The sequence below is a fragment of the Malus sylvestris genome, chromosome 10 (genome assembly GCF_916048215.2).
Source record: "Malus sylvestris chromosome 10, drMalSylv7.2, whole genome shotgun sequence".
NCBI lineage: Eukaryota > Viridiplantae > Streptophyta > Magnoliopsida > Rosales > Rosaceae > Malus > Malus sylvestris.
The window spans coordinates 23,960,118-23,978,467 of record NC_062269.1 but is presented as its reverse complement, the minus strand read 5'-3'; the positions used below and the strand labels follow the sequence as shown (position 1 = coordinate 23,978,467).

Sequence of the window (18,350 nt, the reverse complement as noted above, 5' to 3'; positions counted from 1 at the left end):
ATAGACGGAAACAAACATGGCACAATTTGCAAATATTGTGGTCGGGTAATGAAGAGTGGCGGAGTGACACGACTGAAGTATCATCTTAGTGGATTAGATCCATCAAAAAATGTCCAACGATGCGATAATGTCCCCCCAGAAGTGAAGGCATTCATCAGCACATTATTAAAAAATAAAAAACAGCAGAAGGAAAAGATGACACAAGGAATGGAAAATATTCGAGTTGGGCTACGGGGAGAAGTCTATGGCCAAGCGGTTGACAGTGATGATGATGACGATGAGGACGAATGTGATGATGACATGGGACCTAAAGAACGACGCAGTTTGAAACAAGCATTACGTGCCTCCAAACAGTCAGCATGGGAAAGAGAACACCTTCATAAAATTCCTAATAGGGGACAAGGTTCCGAGACAAGTGGTGGTGCACAAATGAGACGGGGAGGCAGTCTTAGAGAATCACAACCAACACCACCAATAGCCCCAAGTTTATATAAGTCATCCAACGCACGTCAAAAGAGTGTTTGGAGTTATTTCAAGGGAGGTAATGTGAAGGAGGGAATGGGGCGTCTAATTAGCAAGTTCTTTATCTATGAAAATGTCCTTGCTGCGAAGGCATCATCACATCATTTCAAAAATATGGTAGTGGGATGTCAACAGGCCGGTGTTGGAGTACAACCTCCCACTCCCTATGAGATAAGAAACAAATATTTGGATATGGAGTATAAAGACATTGGCGAGTATGTTAACAAGTTGAGGTCAAAGTGGGAAACTAATGGTTGCACAATCATGTGTGACGGATGGACCGGCCCGACCAGATTATCTATCATCAACTTCATGGTATACTCCAAGGGAAAGACAATTTTTTTGAAGTCTGTTGATGCTTCAGACCATATAAAGAATTACAAGTATATTTACAAATTATTGAGGGATGTAATCATGGAGGTGGGAGAGCATAATGTTGTCCAAGTCGTGACCGACAACGGTTCTGCATTTGTCAAAGCTGGAAAAAAGTTAATGAAGCATCATAATGTGTTTTGGACATCATGTGCAGCACATTGTATTGATCTTATGTTTGAGGCAATGGGGAAGAGAGAGAATGTTGCTACTGTGGTCAAAAGAGCTAGAACGATCACAAATTATATTTACAATCACGGTTGGTTGTTGGCAAAGATGCGTGAATTTTGCAGAGGAGAAATTATTCGTCCAGCTACCACTCGATTCGCCACCAACTATATTGCATTAAACAGCCTACTCAAGAAGAAAGCAGGGTTGAAGCAACTATTCACTAGTGACGATTGGGCCAACCACAATTTCAGCCGCTCAAATACAGGTCGTATGGTGGAAAGTATAGTGCTTGATCATGCTTTTTGGAGTCAAACAGAACATGTGTGTCAAGTGTTTGAACCTCTTTACAAAGTTTTACGGATCGTTGACACTGAAGTGTATCCTACTATGGGGGCAGTATATGAGTTGATGCATGTAGTGAAGGATGAATTGGAAAGAAAACATGGTGCAAGGTGGGTCGTAAAAATAATTGAAGACCGATGGTATAAAACATTATACCACGATTTGCATGCAGCAGGTATAATTATGTCATAATTTGCAATTCATTTCTTTAGTTGCATAAGTATTATTTATCTTATTAGAGTATGTGTTTCTTTGAACAACATATTATTTGAATCCCCGATACCAATACAGACCCGGTGTTGGAGATGATGGTAACCTTATACGTGCTGTACATAATGTATACTCTAAATTAGACCCTGCATCACCAGCAGTTGGCCAATTTGGAAATGAGGTACACAATTACTTAAATTATAATAATTACTTTGTTGGATTAAACTAACACAATTTATTGTATTCAGCTAACATGGTTTAAAGATGCAAGAAGAACATTTGGAGAACCAACATCAGTTGCTGCTCGAACAAATATGTCTCCTAGTGAGTATAAACATATTTCACTATAAGTTTATAATAGAATTTGTTGGAGTTATTAGGCTTATCAACATTATTTTTCATTGTAGCTGAATGGTGGATCATGTATGGGACCGATGCACCAACTGTGAGAAAGTTAGCAATAAAAGTATTATCACAAACAGCTTCCTCATCTGCTTGTGAAAGAAATTGGAGCACATTTGCACTCATCCACACAAAGCAAAGAAATAAGTTGGCTCATAGTAGCTTGGAAAAATTAGTTTATTGCTACTACAACATGAAGCTTCAAATTCGAGATAAGGAAGCAGAAATCGATCATGTCGACCGTGGTGACCCACTAGATGTGTTTGATATTGTTGGTGAAGATGATGATACGGAGGGTAACCAACTTTTTCAATGGATTAGACCTCTTCATTTAGATGATGATGAAGGCAACCCAGCTCCCAGAGTTGCTGAAGAAGCACGTAATGAAGGGATAAATGTAGAAAGAGTATTAGAGGAGGAGGTGGGATCTAGCAGCGCTGACTCTTTCGAAGAAATTTTGCACCCAAGACCAAGCAACACTGGAATTCCACCTTTTTCCAATCCTACACAACCACAACATCGTGCTGATACTAATGATAGCTCTAGTCCAAGATCAGGAGACTCACCTACCACCGGAGGTGGGAATGATGAAGGACATAGTGGAGCTGGAGGTAGTGGTGGTGGATATGGAAACTATTATGGACCACCACCTCCCGGATATATGAGCCCCTTCACTGGTGAGGCAAACTTCACGCATGCAACACAAGATGATGACCATGGCAGTAGGCGGGCAGGACCAGGAATTGGTGCCATAGGGAAGGACTATACTCGCAGAGAAAGAGGCAAAAGGATTTTGTCAAGTCAAGAAGATGACTCGTTATCTAGAACTTCAGACTCTGTTGGATTGGGAAGTAGTAACTATGGTTATACTCATAACCAACCATTTCCCTACCCTTCATATCCCATTCCTGTTGGGATGGAATCGAGCGACTCATGGAATCAATCCCAGCCTCAATCTTCAAATGATTTTTCTTATGGACAACCTCAACCAATCTCGGATCCATATGGGTGGCATATTAACAATTACATGCAAAACTATTTTGGGGATTTATCATTTGATAACTACTCTTCACAATACACTCATTCTACACATAGAGATGATGAAGATAGTGACAAATTTGAACCTCATAGGAACTCTATGTGGTACTAAAGTGTAAAATATTGTACTAATTCATTATATATAAATGATTATGGTGTGTTTAGACTTCTTTCATTAATTACTACATATTTTCTACACTCATAATGTTTGTCAGATCGCTATATAATCAACTTGATAATGTTAAATCCATCATGCAATGCATTTCCTTCCAATTTTTTGTGATAAACTAATAGATAATTGACTAAATAAACATCCTACAAAGTTTCAATAAAAATTTCCAAGTTTTTCTTACAATTTCCGTGGTTTCCATGTAATTTTTATCGATATCGATATTTTACCGATATTTTCATCGATATTTCCGTGTTTTCGGACTACCGATATTTCCGATATCACCGATATTTTCTTCCTTGCTTGTAGGTAATAGTGGGCTCTGGAGATTTTCAAGCTTAATTCAGACAAAGAAAGAATTATAGGGTCTGAAACGCCAAGCTTTATTTCAAAGGACTACAACGCCATCAAAAGACGGTGGCCATGGGCGCCAGGCCAAGCAATGTAAAACTCAAGGCTAGAATTACTGTGAGTCCTCGAGATCCGTAAAAAAAATGACGCGATCTGGGTTTCCAAGTCTGATGAGATTCTTCTGGATCTCTGGAAACCAGTTGTCAAGTACGAGTTTTCTTATCTCGTGACGACTTCATATCGTTGTAAATTTCAATCCGCACCGGAATTCAGTGGGGCGCTTTTGGCGCGGTGGGAGAAACGAAAAATGGACATACCTTTGTTTGTTTTGCTTCACCTTTGTTTGTCTGTAAGATCTCTCCATCTCTCTTGTCCACGAGTGAGAAAATAGATTGCAAGTTTAGCAGGGATAAGGATTAGCACATCAATAGTGAGAGTGATAAAAGAAAGGTTGATGGAATTTTTTGACAAGATGATCTTCCCTGTTTGACATGTCTGGCTTGCCGTCTCTACTCTATGAGATTTTAGCTGACGGAGGTGAGAGGTAGATAATGCTTCACCGAATTTATGGTGTTGTGCTTTCCACTGACATGAGAGCTTTTCATGCTGATAACGTGTTGTAAAATCGACGGTGTGTGCAATGGAATAAATAAACAAGACACAAAATTTACGAGGTTCCTCTACAGTCAATGTGACTGGAGTACGTCCTCGAGGCAGCAGTGATGCTTTCATTATAATTTGGAATAATAGGGGTACAAAGATAACTCTCTCTATTATCTCCTCTCCTCTTCCTCTCTTCCTCTCTTCCTTCCTATCTATCTTCCTCTCTTCCTTCCTATCTCTCCCGTGAATCTCCCACTTGATGTTGTGTGGGGTTTGCTTTTATAGAAAAAATGAGTAGTGTTGAGCAAGCTTCTTGGACATCCACTTGTTGAGTGGATGAGTGGACATCCATTATTTACAACAGATTTGAATTTGATCAAATCAACTCAACTCTCGCAAAAACACTCGTTTTCCTCATTTGCAAGTCCTTCCTGTCTCGACTAATTTGGGCTTCATTTGGAAGTCGGCCCAAAGTGACCTTGAATATTTGCAAGGTGAGGGTGGGTCGGATGACAGAAATGAGGCAATAGGATCTTATGCGGATTCTCTTTGTAGAATCGTAGGAATCAATTCATCATATCTGTTTATCAGTTATCATGCAGTCATAAATTATTTTAAATTATTTTATTTAAAATTGAACATAAAAAGTATTTAACGAAAGCTGGCCGCACAATTTACGATGAACGACTAAAATGAATTGATCCCTAAGATTGTCCATAAATGAGCTGTGACAAGTGACAAAAGATCCTAATCCACTTCGGAGAACGGCGTGGCAATATTGACCTCCATCATTGATGAGTGCACATTTTACTATTTACTTCTGAAAAATATGACATTGTATAATTGTAAATGAAGCCGTGTATGTAACGACAAGTCCAATGATACCCAATAACACTCATGCAGATGTATCACACCTCAATTGGGTTCACGTATTTTTTTTTATAGCATCTCCTTGTCGTCACTTGTTTATTTTGTCAATCATTGAGCAAAGTTTCGGGGCAATGCTTGAAAGTTTCTATATCTGTAATATCTGTGACCAACTTTTGTTATCATAATTTTCTATTGATAGCATTCGGTGAAAAAATGCAGTGAAAATTAAGATGTAAAATTTTCTTATATTAATTTCAGTTTACTATCATGAAATTTCTTGATTTTCAACATATGATCCATCTTCATATATCCGTTAAGTTTTTCATTAGAACTTCTGTTAACTGTTAACGTGATGCCCATGTAGACAATAATTGAACGTCACGTGTCAATATAGGTTCATGTGAATATTCAAAATGTAAAAAATTAAGAATAATAAATAAATAAATAAATAATTCTTTTCTATCCCATTTCTTCTCTGCCTCTGCTACAAACGCCACCGCCAAAAATTTGCAGCCGCCGGCCACCACATCCACCAACATGTAGCGCATCTCTGTTCCTCCTTCTAATCCAGCTTGCCCCGTCTCCACCCACCGCCGTCGCAATCAAAGGAAATTTGGAATTGGGGAATTGAAGACTTACGGTGGGGAAGGTGTTGCTGGTGTAGGAGATAAGCAAACACGTCTTGCTCACAGCCCCATCCCCAACCGTGATGCACTTTATGAACCTTGACGTGCTCATTTTGTTGCTCCCTCACTTTCTCGTAAAAAAACCAACCCAAAAGAAAAACAAAAGCCCAGATCTCCTTCGAACCTGAGGACCCGATTTTCTCCTTCCTCCTCCTCTTCAAATTACAAATTTGTGGCGCGATCGAAATCCGGACGAATTCTCAACGAAACCCTAACCCTAATTTTGGCAAATGGGGGAAATCGAGAGAGAGAGAGAGAGAAAATAGAAGAAAAAAAATTTGGGCGATTTCAAAAGGGTTTTTTTTTTTTTTTTTTTTTATGCCGTTGAAGCGTTAGTTGAGCAACAATATCTCCCAAAAAAATAGCTGTGAGACTCTCTCCCTCTCTCCTTCCTCACTCTTATCTCTGTTCTAAATTACATAAAACTACCTCAACTATTAGGTCATTAACAGTTTCATACCTTCTTTTTAAAAAGATTCAATGTCATACCTTATCTTTGAATTTTGTTGCAATGTCATACATTCATTCAGTTGTTTGTCAATTCCTTTGTTAAATGCTAACGTGACTTGTGACGTGGCACATTTATATTAAAAAACTAATAAAATATTATTAAAAACTAAAATACAATTATTTAAATTTTTTTTATAAAAAGAAGGTGGGACCCACCCACCTTCTTCCCTCCCACCCGTCTCCCCCTTCACTCTAGAACCACCCCCCAGTGCCCTTCTTTCTTGATCTCTCCCCCTTTCTCTCTCGGTCTCTCCCCCCTTCTTCATACCCCCCACCCCCTGCAACCCAGAAAGGAAGGAAAAAAAAAAAAAACCCAAGTTCGTCTTTCCCTGCAACCCAGTAAGGAAGAAGAAGAAGAAGAAGAGGAAAAATAAAAATAATAAAACCCCAAGTTCGTCCCCCCCCCCCCCCGCCCCTGCAACCCAAAAAGAAAAAAAGGAAAAAAAAAAACACCCATCTTCATCTTCCCCAACCCTTCCTTCCCTATAACCCACCCCTTTGTTCCCCCTCCCGTCTTCCCCTTCCCTCCTCCTCTGCACCCACTACCTACAACCCAGAAGAAAAAAAAACCCCATCTTCATTTTCCTCGGACCCCGACCCCCCTTTCCCTGCAACCCAGATCCCATCTTCTGCCGATTCCACGGGTGGAGAAATTGGGCACGTAGAAAATGGGGGGAATGGGTGTGGATTTAAGGAATGGGGTGTGTAGAGGAGGGAAGAAGGTGGGTGCGGAGGAGGAGGGAAGGGGAAGACGAGATGGGGAAGAAAGGGGTGGGTTGCAGGGAAAGGGGGTCGGGGAAGATGAAGATGGTTTTTATTTTATTTATTTCTGGAGTGAAGGGGGAGACGGGGTGGGAGGGAAGAAGGTGGGTGGGTCCCACATTCTTATTATAAAAATATTTAAATAATTGTATTTTAGTTTTTAATAATATTTTATTAGTTTTTTTTAATATAAAGTGTGCCACGTTAGCATTTAACAGAGGAATTGACAGACAACTAACGGAAGGTATGACATTGCAATAAAATTCAAAGATAAGGTAGGACATTGAAACTTTTTAAAGACAAGGTATGAAACTGTTAATGACCCAATAGTTAAGGTAGTTTTATATAATTTACTCTTCTTTCTTTCTTCTCTTAATCGCAAGGAAGTTGTTTTGCAGTCGAGGCGATAGTGGAGATCAATGGGGGAGAGAATTTTTTTTTCAAATTTTTTTAAATTTCTTAATATCGACGTAGACTTACACATGGTGCCCAATCATTATCCACAGGCGCCACGTCATCTGTTAATGGAGGTTCTAATAGAAAACTTTACAGATGTATGAAAGTGTCTTAGAATTATAACTTTTGATACCAGACTGGAAAGAAAAAAACTTAATATATCAAATGTTGAAAATCAGAAAATTTCAAAGTAGTAAATTGAGATTAACCAAATTTTGTTATAGCAAGTTAGTGTAGAAAATGTTACTACTTCGTGCCGCAACTATTGCCCCCATTTATAGGGACCAGTTTGGTTATCAAAATGTATTTATGTACATAAATTGAAGGCTATATTTCTTAGGAAAACTAATGAAAATGGCTTGAAAACTTTGAGTTTTAACGATAAGGACAAAATAAAGGGTAAAGCGAATAGTACCAGGATTGACTTTTTAGTGTAAAAATGTGGGTTTTCGTTAAATTGAATAGTACCAGGAACTTTTCGTTAAAGTTTCCATATTTCTTTCTATTAGATAGGCAGATTTTTGTCCAAGATTTTGGACACGGATCCTCTCCGGAGCCTAGGGATCCACACATCAGGACCTTCGAAATTTGATTCAACGGCCAAAAGCAATTGTACTTTTTAAAACTTTTTACTAACTTCTCTTGTTTTAACCGTTAGATCAAATTTCGACTGCCCCGATGTGTGGATACCTAGGCTCCGGAGAGGATCCGTGTGGCAAGATTTTATGGTTCTAAGTTCCAACTGAAGTTGGAGCAATTGAAATTAGACCGTTCTGTAGAACTCACACATCCTTTTAGTTTTTTCAAAAGATCAAATTGAATAAATCAAAGCAAAATTAAAAAACAAATATAAAGGGAGGAGCGTAGAAGGAGAAAACATAATTGAGGAAATCATTTTCCATATGAAAATAGTTATTTTGGCTGCAAGTGTTTTGGATATATTATAGATTGGAGAAAAAGCAACCAAAAGTAAAAGATAATGGCAAAATTTGAGGAACCTTACAGAGAATATAGACAAAATTACTTTTAGGGTTTCAACTCATCAATCACCACCCACCATTAACTCCTCAATGGTCCAAAAAACAAAATGTACCTGTGCCTGTATGTGCATTGTGGAAGTTTAATTTTTCTTTCCTCTTAGAGCAGTTCCAGTGTGGTGGAGGCCCCCTAGGGTTATCCACTATGCAATCCACCCAGTGAACAGTAACTGCCCTTAATAAACAGTAATCGCCTTTTGCATCTCCACCCCTACACTGAATAACCCTGGCAATTGACAATAAAATATTACTATTTTTTTAATTTATAAAATAATACAAAATAATTTTATTTGTAATTTCGGATAAGATTTGCAATTTCGCAAAGTATACTTGGCGATTATTTAATTTTCCATTTAATTTTTAATTAATTAAATTACTTAATTTTTCCTGTTTTCCCTTCAAATTGTTCATGTTGTTTCCTTCGCATTCCCGAGAAAATCAAATCCGATCATGACAACCGTCTCAGCCACCACCACCGACATGCTAAAGACTCCGACTTGCATCAAAATTATAGCCATTGCCCTCCTCTCCCTCTCCCTCTCCCTACTCGCCAACCACTACTCTGCTACCTATCCTTCCCTCCCCTTCTTCTCCTCCATCGCCACGTCCTCCGCTGTGTAGTCTCCGTCTCTCGCATCGCAGACACCGGAATCGCATGCTCCGAATCCTCTGTCAACTCCTTCTCCTCCTCCTCTGTGACCACCGCTGGAGGTGGAAAGGATGGGGATAGTGGACGAGATCGGCGCGATGTTGGAGGAGTTCGAGGCTTGACATAAAAAAAAAAAAAAGTGGCTGACGTCTGGGCGACGTCAGCCTTGCGTCAGCTTGCCTTTGGGCTCTCGAGCTGGCAACTCGTGTCAGGCCTCTCCCTCGGGCTGGCACATGCTGGGGCAGGTCGGCCAGGCTATTTGGCCTTGTTCCATCACCAGTCCACTGCGCTAAACACCATGGTGGAACTGCTCTTATGTATGCGAGAAAGTTAAGGGTGTTTGAATTATTTTCTAGTAATTTTAATTTTAATTTTATAGTTCTTGTAGGGTTTTGTTTTCTTACAGGTGTTGTTTTAATCTTCTTTTTTGCTTTGCATTGTATGTGAGCGTGCGTGCTTGTGTTCTTTTGAGCTTTTTTTTGAGTTTTTCATCTCTATCTATCTACTGGTCAAAGAACTAAAGATAAAGGGAAATGAGACTTTTTTCAGTTATGACAACCAATCTAATGTGTGTGAATCTGTGATGTAGTAGAATTATTTAGCCAATGTTTTTTTTTTTTTGCCACTTAAATATGTACGGGTGACAATTTTATAGACTATATAAATTCTAAAAATATACAAACTCCAATATAAATTCACAAATTAGGGTTTTGGTCCAAATAATGTTACGTATATAAAAAAACTCACATCGGTCAAAGAAACAAATTAATGTTTGACAAAAAAAATAAAAAAACAAATTAATGAAAAATCAATACATAGAGACAACTGTTTTTGCACTTCCAAACTAAAAAAACTTATATAGGGTTTTACTTGCCACTGGACTTTGTTGAGCGACACTATAATCCAATCAAAACTCCAACACATGATAAGTCTTAAATTTAATCTTTAATGATTTTTATATTTTAAAATCTCATAATTATTTTTCCTACTAATTAATATACACCATAAGATTAATCTAATAGTTCTTTTTTTTTTCTCTTTTCCTCTCTCTCTTTTCTTCCATATTTTCTCTATCGTCTTCTTCCCCACTCTGCGTCCTTCCTTTCTTCATAAGAATAAGAAGAAGAAACAATTAAGCCTTCTTCTCCAACTATCATGAAATGAAAAAAGAAAAATCCAACACATATTTCATTTTTAGCTGTTTGTTCATTTTTTCAGTTATAAGCAACATTCCATTCCCCAGCACGTCACTTGCATATATTCTCAAATAATAAAAATAAATAAATTTGCTGATATATTTTATAGAGATCCTTTGATGCAATGGCAGAGCAACATGAAGACCAAGATGGGCACGGGCCCATCCTGAAGTGTTTCTTAGTTATAGACCCTACTAGCAAGTATGCCCGCGCGTTGCAACGGGTTTGAAAGCAATATAAAACATGTAAAAGGATATATATATATATATATATATATATATAATGAGGAACAAAATAGGTGTCCAAGGTTGAGGTACTATTTACATAGATATGAAAATTCATTTTCAACCTTATTTACAATGAGGAACAAAATAGTCCAAGGGTGGAGTAATATTGCATACATGAGTAACCAAATAGGTGTCCAAGGGTGGGGTTCTGCATTTCTTCTCATATGTAAGTTTTCTTTTGTCTGTTACATTACAGATTGGGAAAATGGAAGTTGTTAATGTAAATAAATGAGAGTCTTAGTGTAAATGAGTCTTAGTGCAAATGAGAGGACAAAATATAGGCGTGGTTTGAACTACAGATAAAAACAATGAAAATAAGTTGAAGAGTATTGCCTTATTTAAGAACAAAGGTCCTAAACTTTAAATCCTATATGAATCAAGTTTCTGAAACCATTCATATTCAAAAACATTTAAATATTAGAAGGATGAAAAAAATAGCCTATGACATAAGGTATCATAAATTAAAATTATCAACAATCTCCTCTATCTTGCTCAAATAATATGTATCTAATAACTTTAAAATACATATTCCCATTACGAAACATAAAGAAACTACAACCATAACAAATACATTTAAATACGCAAATATGCAGCAAATCCCTAACATCATTGCAAGCAATTAAGAAAAAAGTGCCTCTTAAATGAACCACCAAATTCAAATTAACAATTTTCTCCATAAAAGAAAAAGATACCTGATTCGGTTCAAAACAGTTCAAATTCCACAACCCCGAAGCAATTGGGGTTGTAATTTGACGTAATGGGATGGCTGCATCTAAACGAAGAGCTTCAATCAATTCAAGTCAACGAAATATCAATAATTTATCCACAAAAAAAAATTCAAATAATGAACACCAGGGGACTGAGGAAGAGGTAAAATCTGAGACGAAAAAAAAAAATTTGAAATTTAGAGATATTGTTATTGGAATCAGATTCTCTTACTCGGAGATGGAATAGTAAGTGCTAAGAGTGGTAAAGGGGTTTAGGCGTTCGTTTGAAGCCAGAGCAGGAAAAATGGAAGCAAACCTCCTGCAATTCAGAAAACCCAGATGAAAAACTGAAAACAGTTTTTGATGATGAGTCGTACCTGGTCCGAGAGAGGAGTAGTATTGGCAGAGATAGATCTCTGGTGAAAATACTAAAGATGGACCAAACCATTGGACAAAGATAAACCAAATTTTAAAAATTGAAATCACAAAATTTTGAACAAAGAAAAGAGAACCCACAACCAAACCCGAAACAAATATGTCGGAGAAGTATTCATGCAAAGGAAATCCGACAGCAACTTGAAAAAAAAGATGTGAGAGAGACTGAGACAAACCTACTTGCAGAGACCAGGGGTTCGGGTCTTGAGCGAGAGAGAGGAAGAACTGGAGAAATATGTTCTGGAAGCAAATGGAAGAGCCCTGGCTTTTCCATCCTTCTTGCCTTCACGATGAACAACACGTGTATAGAAGGGGTAAATAAGTAAATTCAATGTGCAACACACATTAAAAACCTTAGATGAGTGGCAAATAAAGGGCATACTCGTCAAATCACTGTTAATCAATAGTAACCGAAACTGAGTTTTAGTATATATAATTTATATAATTTGTTGGTTATTAGGGTTTTAGTGTTCCTACACGCCAGGGGTTCGAAACTTGTCACATCCCGGCTCAGGGCGGACAACTTCTCAAGCTCGCTCCACCATCGTAGCACGATATTGTCTGCTTTGGGCCCCGACCACGCCCTCACGGTTTTGTTTCTGGGAACTTACGAGCAACTTCCCAGTGGGTCACCCATCATGAAAGTGCTCTGGCCACCTTCTCGCTTAACTTCGGAGTTTCGATGGAACCTGAATCCAGTGAGCTCCCAAAAAGCCTCGTGCTAGGTAGGGATGAGAATATACATTTAAGGATCACTCCCCCTGGGCGATGTGGGATGTTACAAATCACCCCCTTAAGGGGCCCGACGACCTCGTCGGCACACCACGGCCAGGGTTAGGCTCTGATACCATCTGTCACATCCCGGCCCGGGGCGGACAACTTCCCGGGCCCGCTCCACCACCGTAGTACGATATTATCCGCTTTTGGCCCCGACCACGCCCTCATGGTTTTGTTTCTGGGAACTCACGAGCAACTTCCCAATGGGTCACCCATCATGAAAGTGCTCTGGCCACCTTCTCGCTTAACTTCGGAGTTCCGACGGAACCCGAAACCAGTAAGCTCCCAAAAGGCGTCATGCTAGGTAGGGATGAGAATATACATTTAAGGATCACTCTCCCTGGGCGATGTGGGATGTTACAAAACTTGCTAGTTAAACCTCCTTTATGTGTTTTATAAGAACTAACCCTCTTTATCAACAATCCATTTTTGGTTGTTGATACAAAACAAGGTTAATTTATGTTGAAGAAAAACCTCATAATAATGGTATTGAGTCATGCTTTTAAATTTTTCTTTGAAATTAATGTTAATTTTATTATCAAAGCTCGTAACAAGTTATGTTTCTATGATATAATTATCTCAATACTAAATTTTTGATACATGTTAAGGGTCTACCACTCTTGTTTGATTAAAACTTTATATGCTAATACAAAAAGAAGCCTTTAATTCTCTCTCATTAGTTATGTTGCTATATTTTTTTGTCTAATTTTTTTTTCATACGATTTAAAGGCCCCTCATAGCCTAAATTTCTGGCTCTGCTGCTACTTTGATGAGAGTTTGCAACATTGAACAGTAAGAAGAAACCCTAACGGCACCGTTAAGCTTTTATGTTAGTTTAACATGGATTTTTTTTTTAATTTAAATTAGAGGAATTGGTCTTTTTATTTTAGAGGTGAAAACCCTTTAGAGATATAAACTTTAATGGAGGGGTTGCGTGAACATAAGAAAAGTCAAGCAGGTCTGGTAGAGAAAAATCAACTGACAGCGCCTGCGAAGCCACAGAGTGGGGACGAAGATGGTAGACAAAATTTGGGAAGAAAATTTTAATGTCTTAATTAATTTTTTTTACCCATTTTCTTATGAAGAAAGGAAAGACAGAGAGTGGGGAAGAAGGCGGTAGAGAAAATTTGGGAAGTAAAAATTTAATGTCTTAATTTTTTTTGCCCATAGTCTTATGAAGAAAGGAATGACACAGAGTGGGAAGAAGACGATAGAGAAAATTTGGGAAGAAAAATGAGAGAGTAGAAGTGGATAAAAATGAACCATTAGATGATCTCATGGTGTATATAGTTATTTAGTAGGAAAAATAATTATTAGGGTATTAAATATAAAAATTATAAAAGATTATATTTAAAATTTGTCATGTGACGAGTTTTGATTGGACATGACAAGTTTTGATTGGATTGTAGTGTCATTCAGCAAAATTCAGTGACAAGCAGAGCCCCACATAAGTTTTTCTCCTCACTTACTTTTCTTAGTTACTCTCCTTATTATAAATACAAATACTAGTATGAATTATGAACATACGTTACACACATTATTTTTTTTATTTTTTTGTTTTCGCTTCTTACCGTTGCTGTCTTACCTATGCTTCTCAAATCTCAAGTGGTATATATAAAGAAAAGGATAAGCAATTATAAGCAAGTTTTTCTCTTCTCTCTTTTGGAGATTTAATTAGAGCAACACTAGCCTCATTCCCTGCCTCCATATTTGTTGTCTGCTTTTGTCCATTGGCAGGCCAGGTACCTCAATCAGATTAAGTATATAGAAACCAAAATTTACTGAAACAAAAATAATTAATATAACCTGCATGCCTAAGTAACTGCAAAACCAAGCATACACAATCAAAGGGCTTGTAACTCTGTTAACCAAATAAAAATTGGCTTACAACTCAAGTAGTTATTAAGAGAGTTTATTTTATGCACGAAGTGTCACAGCCCGTCTCGGAAGATTAGTTTCGATGATGTGAAATGACTAGTTTACCCTTAGACATTAAAATGTGTGGTGTGCGATTTGTTCTGAGATCGATTAATTAAGCTTCTCCTAAGTTTTTGGAACCACTTAGGAACTAAGAAGCTTTGGTTGTGATTGGGTTGTTGGCTAGTTTTGGACCACACACATTACTCCTCCCTTCTCTCTCTCACTCCCATACTCTCTCTCTCTCTCGGTGTTCACTCTCTCTCTTCCCTCTTTCGTACGGACGAGCTTCAACTCACACCAAACCTTGCAGATCGAGGGTGTAATTGTCACCATTGTGTTCCTTGTGATGCTACGAATCGTTTGACACCAATTTTAGGTAGGGAATTCTCTGAAAACTCGTGAACCCGTAACCCAATTTTCATGCACTGTTCATACTCACGTAAAACCTTGTGTTTTAGGGAAATCTAAGCTCATAGGAAGCTTAATGAGGTCCTCACGAGTCTCGGGGCAGTTCGTTTGAGGAAATTGGACGTCGAGATCACGAGAAACGTCGAGTTACAGTTTTGGTCAGAATTTCAAAGCTTTCTCGACGTGATTTTGTGAGATTGGAAGCTTCAAATAGGTATAACGCCATTCTTCTCACTCTAAGCTTTCATATGGTTCAAATTTCATGAAAAATGGTTGAAAAACGAGTGAGAATAGTGAGTTTAAAGTTTTACCCATTTTTTCGACGACCGGTTGGGGACGAAGACGGAATATTCCGTCAGTTTGGATGGAATATGCTGATGCCGTCAGTTAGTTTGGACGGTTACCGTTGGGTTTTAACGGAATATTCCGGGGAGTATTCCTAACGCTGTTTCTATTCCGTTACACGTGCCAGGCACGTGGTCGTGCGTGACCGGCGCGTTTTACCGTGCCTTTGCTGGCGCGTGGCAGTGCGTGGGAGCTCGGAAAAATATTCTAAAAATATGGGAATGTTTGTGGAGTTGTGTAGGTCACTGTGGTATATTCATATACCTATTTTGAGCTATGTATGAGAAATTATTAGTTAGTTTTTCTTATGTGCTTTAAAATAACTTTTTTATAGTTAATTCGCATATTCGTGAAACTTATCTCGAGGACGAGCGTATCCACGGGCGACTCGGGGGCTACGACCTTTCGACATACTAGTGAGTGGCCTTTTGTTTTCAGTATATATTTATATACTTGATATATTTCCCAGAAATGCATTTTTAAGGAAAGTATGCTTTGAATTAATATGTCAAATACTTTTATATTCTGAATATGCATTTCATGGTTGCATATATATAAATGTGGTGCTGTGGAGGCACAAGTAAGTTCAGGTAAGTTATGTTTGGTTATGTAAATCATCGATGATGTGATATGTGATTGAATGATGGTGAGCTCATAAAACTGCACCTAGGGTGATTGTGATTTAGCCAGAGATATGAAGTACATGCCTGTTTATTTACATCACTTCCCGTACTATATGCTCATATTGGATCCAACTGAAGTGCACAGTCTTGTCGTACAGACCTTATTTATGGTTCCGACTCGTAGGTGACTAGCGATTTATTGCCTGGCTATTATGAGAAAATAGAATTGAGCATAATTATATTACACCTAATCTTGTCGTACAGACCTTTTTAGTGGTTCCGATTTATGTGCAGTTTATTGCCGCATAGGTCATTGTAGTGACTCCGGCTAGATTGACTTTTGAGCTATGACTTTAGCCGTACAGACTACCACAGGGGTTCCGGCTAACATATCATATTTCTATGAAATCATTCTTACCTGGAATGTTTACTTTGTTATATTTTGGTATGTCATACATATGAATATGATTATGTGAAGCATGAATTGAATTGTTATGATTTCAGATATATATGTATATGCTTACATCTTGATTCTGGGAAAATTATCATGTTTTACAGTGAGGGGTTAGTATATTGATAAATGAAATGGTTTTGTAAAACATTTGTTTTTGCCCACTCACGTTTTCTGTTTTGCGCCCCTTTAGGTTTTAAGTAAGCTTGCTGTTGGTGGCTTGAGGACTTCGGCAGTTCTGACTTATCTAAATAATAGTAGGACATTCCTGGTACTATATAACTAGTACTTGTCCTACTGGACTGCACCTAGACTTTTATGGTTTGATTAGGAGTGTTTACGGTTGTAATTAACTCCTATCACTTTCTGTTTAGTAGTGTACTCTAGTAATTTGGTTTTTAATTATTCGTATATTTCCTTTTATTATCGCTTCTGCACTGTGCACATAGCTACGTCACTCTCACGTGATGGCCAGCATGCCTTAATCTTGGTCGGGGTGTGTAACGAAGTCATGTGTTCGAATTTCTTCTTTCAATATTACTTGTATAAAAAAAACAAACTAAGCATAAAATTTAACTAGGTGGCGAGTTTTATCTCAATAATGCAATATCAAACCACTTCATGATTTGAACTAGTTGCTACTCGTCACTTTACAAATATTATGTAACACAGTTGTAAAGGATGTCGGAATACACTTTTAGCGCAAAGTCACACAAACATTAGTTGATTTCTTTCGTTATTTGGTACAAGTGGTATTCTACTTCAAATTAATCTAATTGGAGAAAGAAGAATTCAAACTCGAGAGCACAAGGAGTAACACAATCACTTTAGCCAATATAATTACGCCTACATCTACAACTTTCTATAATTTTGGGCAAAATAAGTTAGTTGAGCATGTGACGAAGGTCAAACTAACACTTACTGTTACTTGAGTTGATTATTTGCATGATTGGATGCAGTGAATCAGAAATGGTCACATTGCCTTTCTTTTTATGTGATGTGTCTAAGGGGTCCAGCCAGAGCCAAGCCCATTAAGTGTGTCTTTTACAATGAGATCCACATTTTAAGTGCAGTAGGTATCGAGAATTGATCAAATATAGTAAAAATTTAACTTTTAATTTTAAAAGGGAAGTGTTATTGACATTTTAAAAATTTCATTCTATACTCCTCACAAGTGTATTTTTCTTTCCTAATATAGAAAGTATGGAGTGTAGAATAAGACTTTTGGAGTGCTAATAACAATTCCCTTTCAAAAATGTCAGTTTTTATAAAACTTTTGTTGTGTCCTATATTTAACTAAGGGGTGCAACATGGAGAGAAAGAAAGTGGATAATAGACTTGAGGAATTGTGTGTTGATTCTCCAGTCCTTGTGCCTTTATTTATAGTAATAAGGATGAGAGAAACTTTATCTCCAAGTAATACAAAGTCTATTAGGAAAGAAGCCCGAAATTCCAAAGGATTCCTACTCTATCTATACTTAGGATTTACACAATCACAATATGTATTATAACATATGTCACAACACTCCCCCTTGAGTGTGCAAATACTCAAGTAGATGGCGGATCAGATCTTCAGACAAATGTAGAAGCAATTGATGAAGTCGTCTCATCTAGTTGGCACAAGTAGTGAATACGAGTCTCAAAACAAACTGAAGAATGCATGGGTAGTAAAACTCACAAAACCTTGTTGTGGCAAAACCCAAGGTGGGACAAAAGCCCATAGGCAAAGGAGAAAATTGAGAAGTTGCATTAAGTCAAAGCTATACGTCTTTGGGACGCAAGTAGAACATACACAAAGCTATGACCAACCCAAGATGGGTGCCTCGTCAAAACCTTGTCAGGTAGCAAAAGCCCAGTGGGAAAAATACTCCTAATCGTAGGGAAAAAGAGTACATTAAAGTCAAGTGAGTATACTTCTGGATACTCCCCTTGAGTTTGACAAAACTTCCAAATGAAACTACAAGCATCACAAGTGAGAAAGTTACGCATACCAATTCCTCGGACAAGTTTTTGGAAGGTAGACTTCGACAGTGATATTGTGTGGAGGTTGG

The 18,350-nt window shown here is 37.8% G+C and overlaps 1 protein-coding gene across 3 annotated transcripts; it reads left to right on the top strand.

The window, feature by feature from the left end:
* The first annotated feature begins 1,485 nt into the window (after positions 1 to 1,485).
* On the top strand, positions 1,486 to 3,271 carry LOC126585328 (uncharacterized). 3 transcript variants are annotated; one of them, XM_050249722.1, is made up of 4 exons: positions 1,486 to 1,582; positions 1,699 to 1,798; positions 1,866 to 1,941; positions 2,025 to 3,271. In XM_050249722.1, exons 3-4 carry the CDS (start codon positions 1,932 to 1,934, stop codon positions 3,167 to 3,169), a joined length of 1,155 nt encoding a protein of 384 aa, XP_050105679.1. In that variant the 5' UTR covers positions 1,486 to 1,582; positions 1,699 to 1,798; positions 1,866 to 1,931; the 3' UTR covers positions 3,170 to 3,271. The 3 variants fall into 3 exon arrangements, with proteins under 3 accessions (XP_050105679.1, XP_050105677.1, XP_050105678.1); XM_050249720.1 differs by lacking the exon at positions 1,486 to 1,582 and having other exon boundaries at positions 1,614 to 1,798; XM_050249721.1 differs by lacking the exon at positions 1,486 to 1,582 and having other exon boundaries at positions 1,614 to 1,941.
* Positions 3,272 to 18,350: the final 15,079 nt, after the last annotated feature.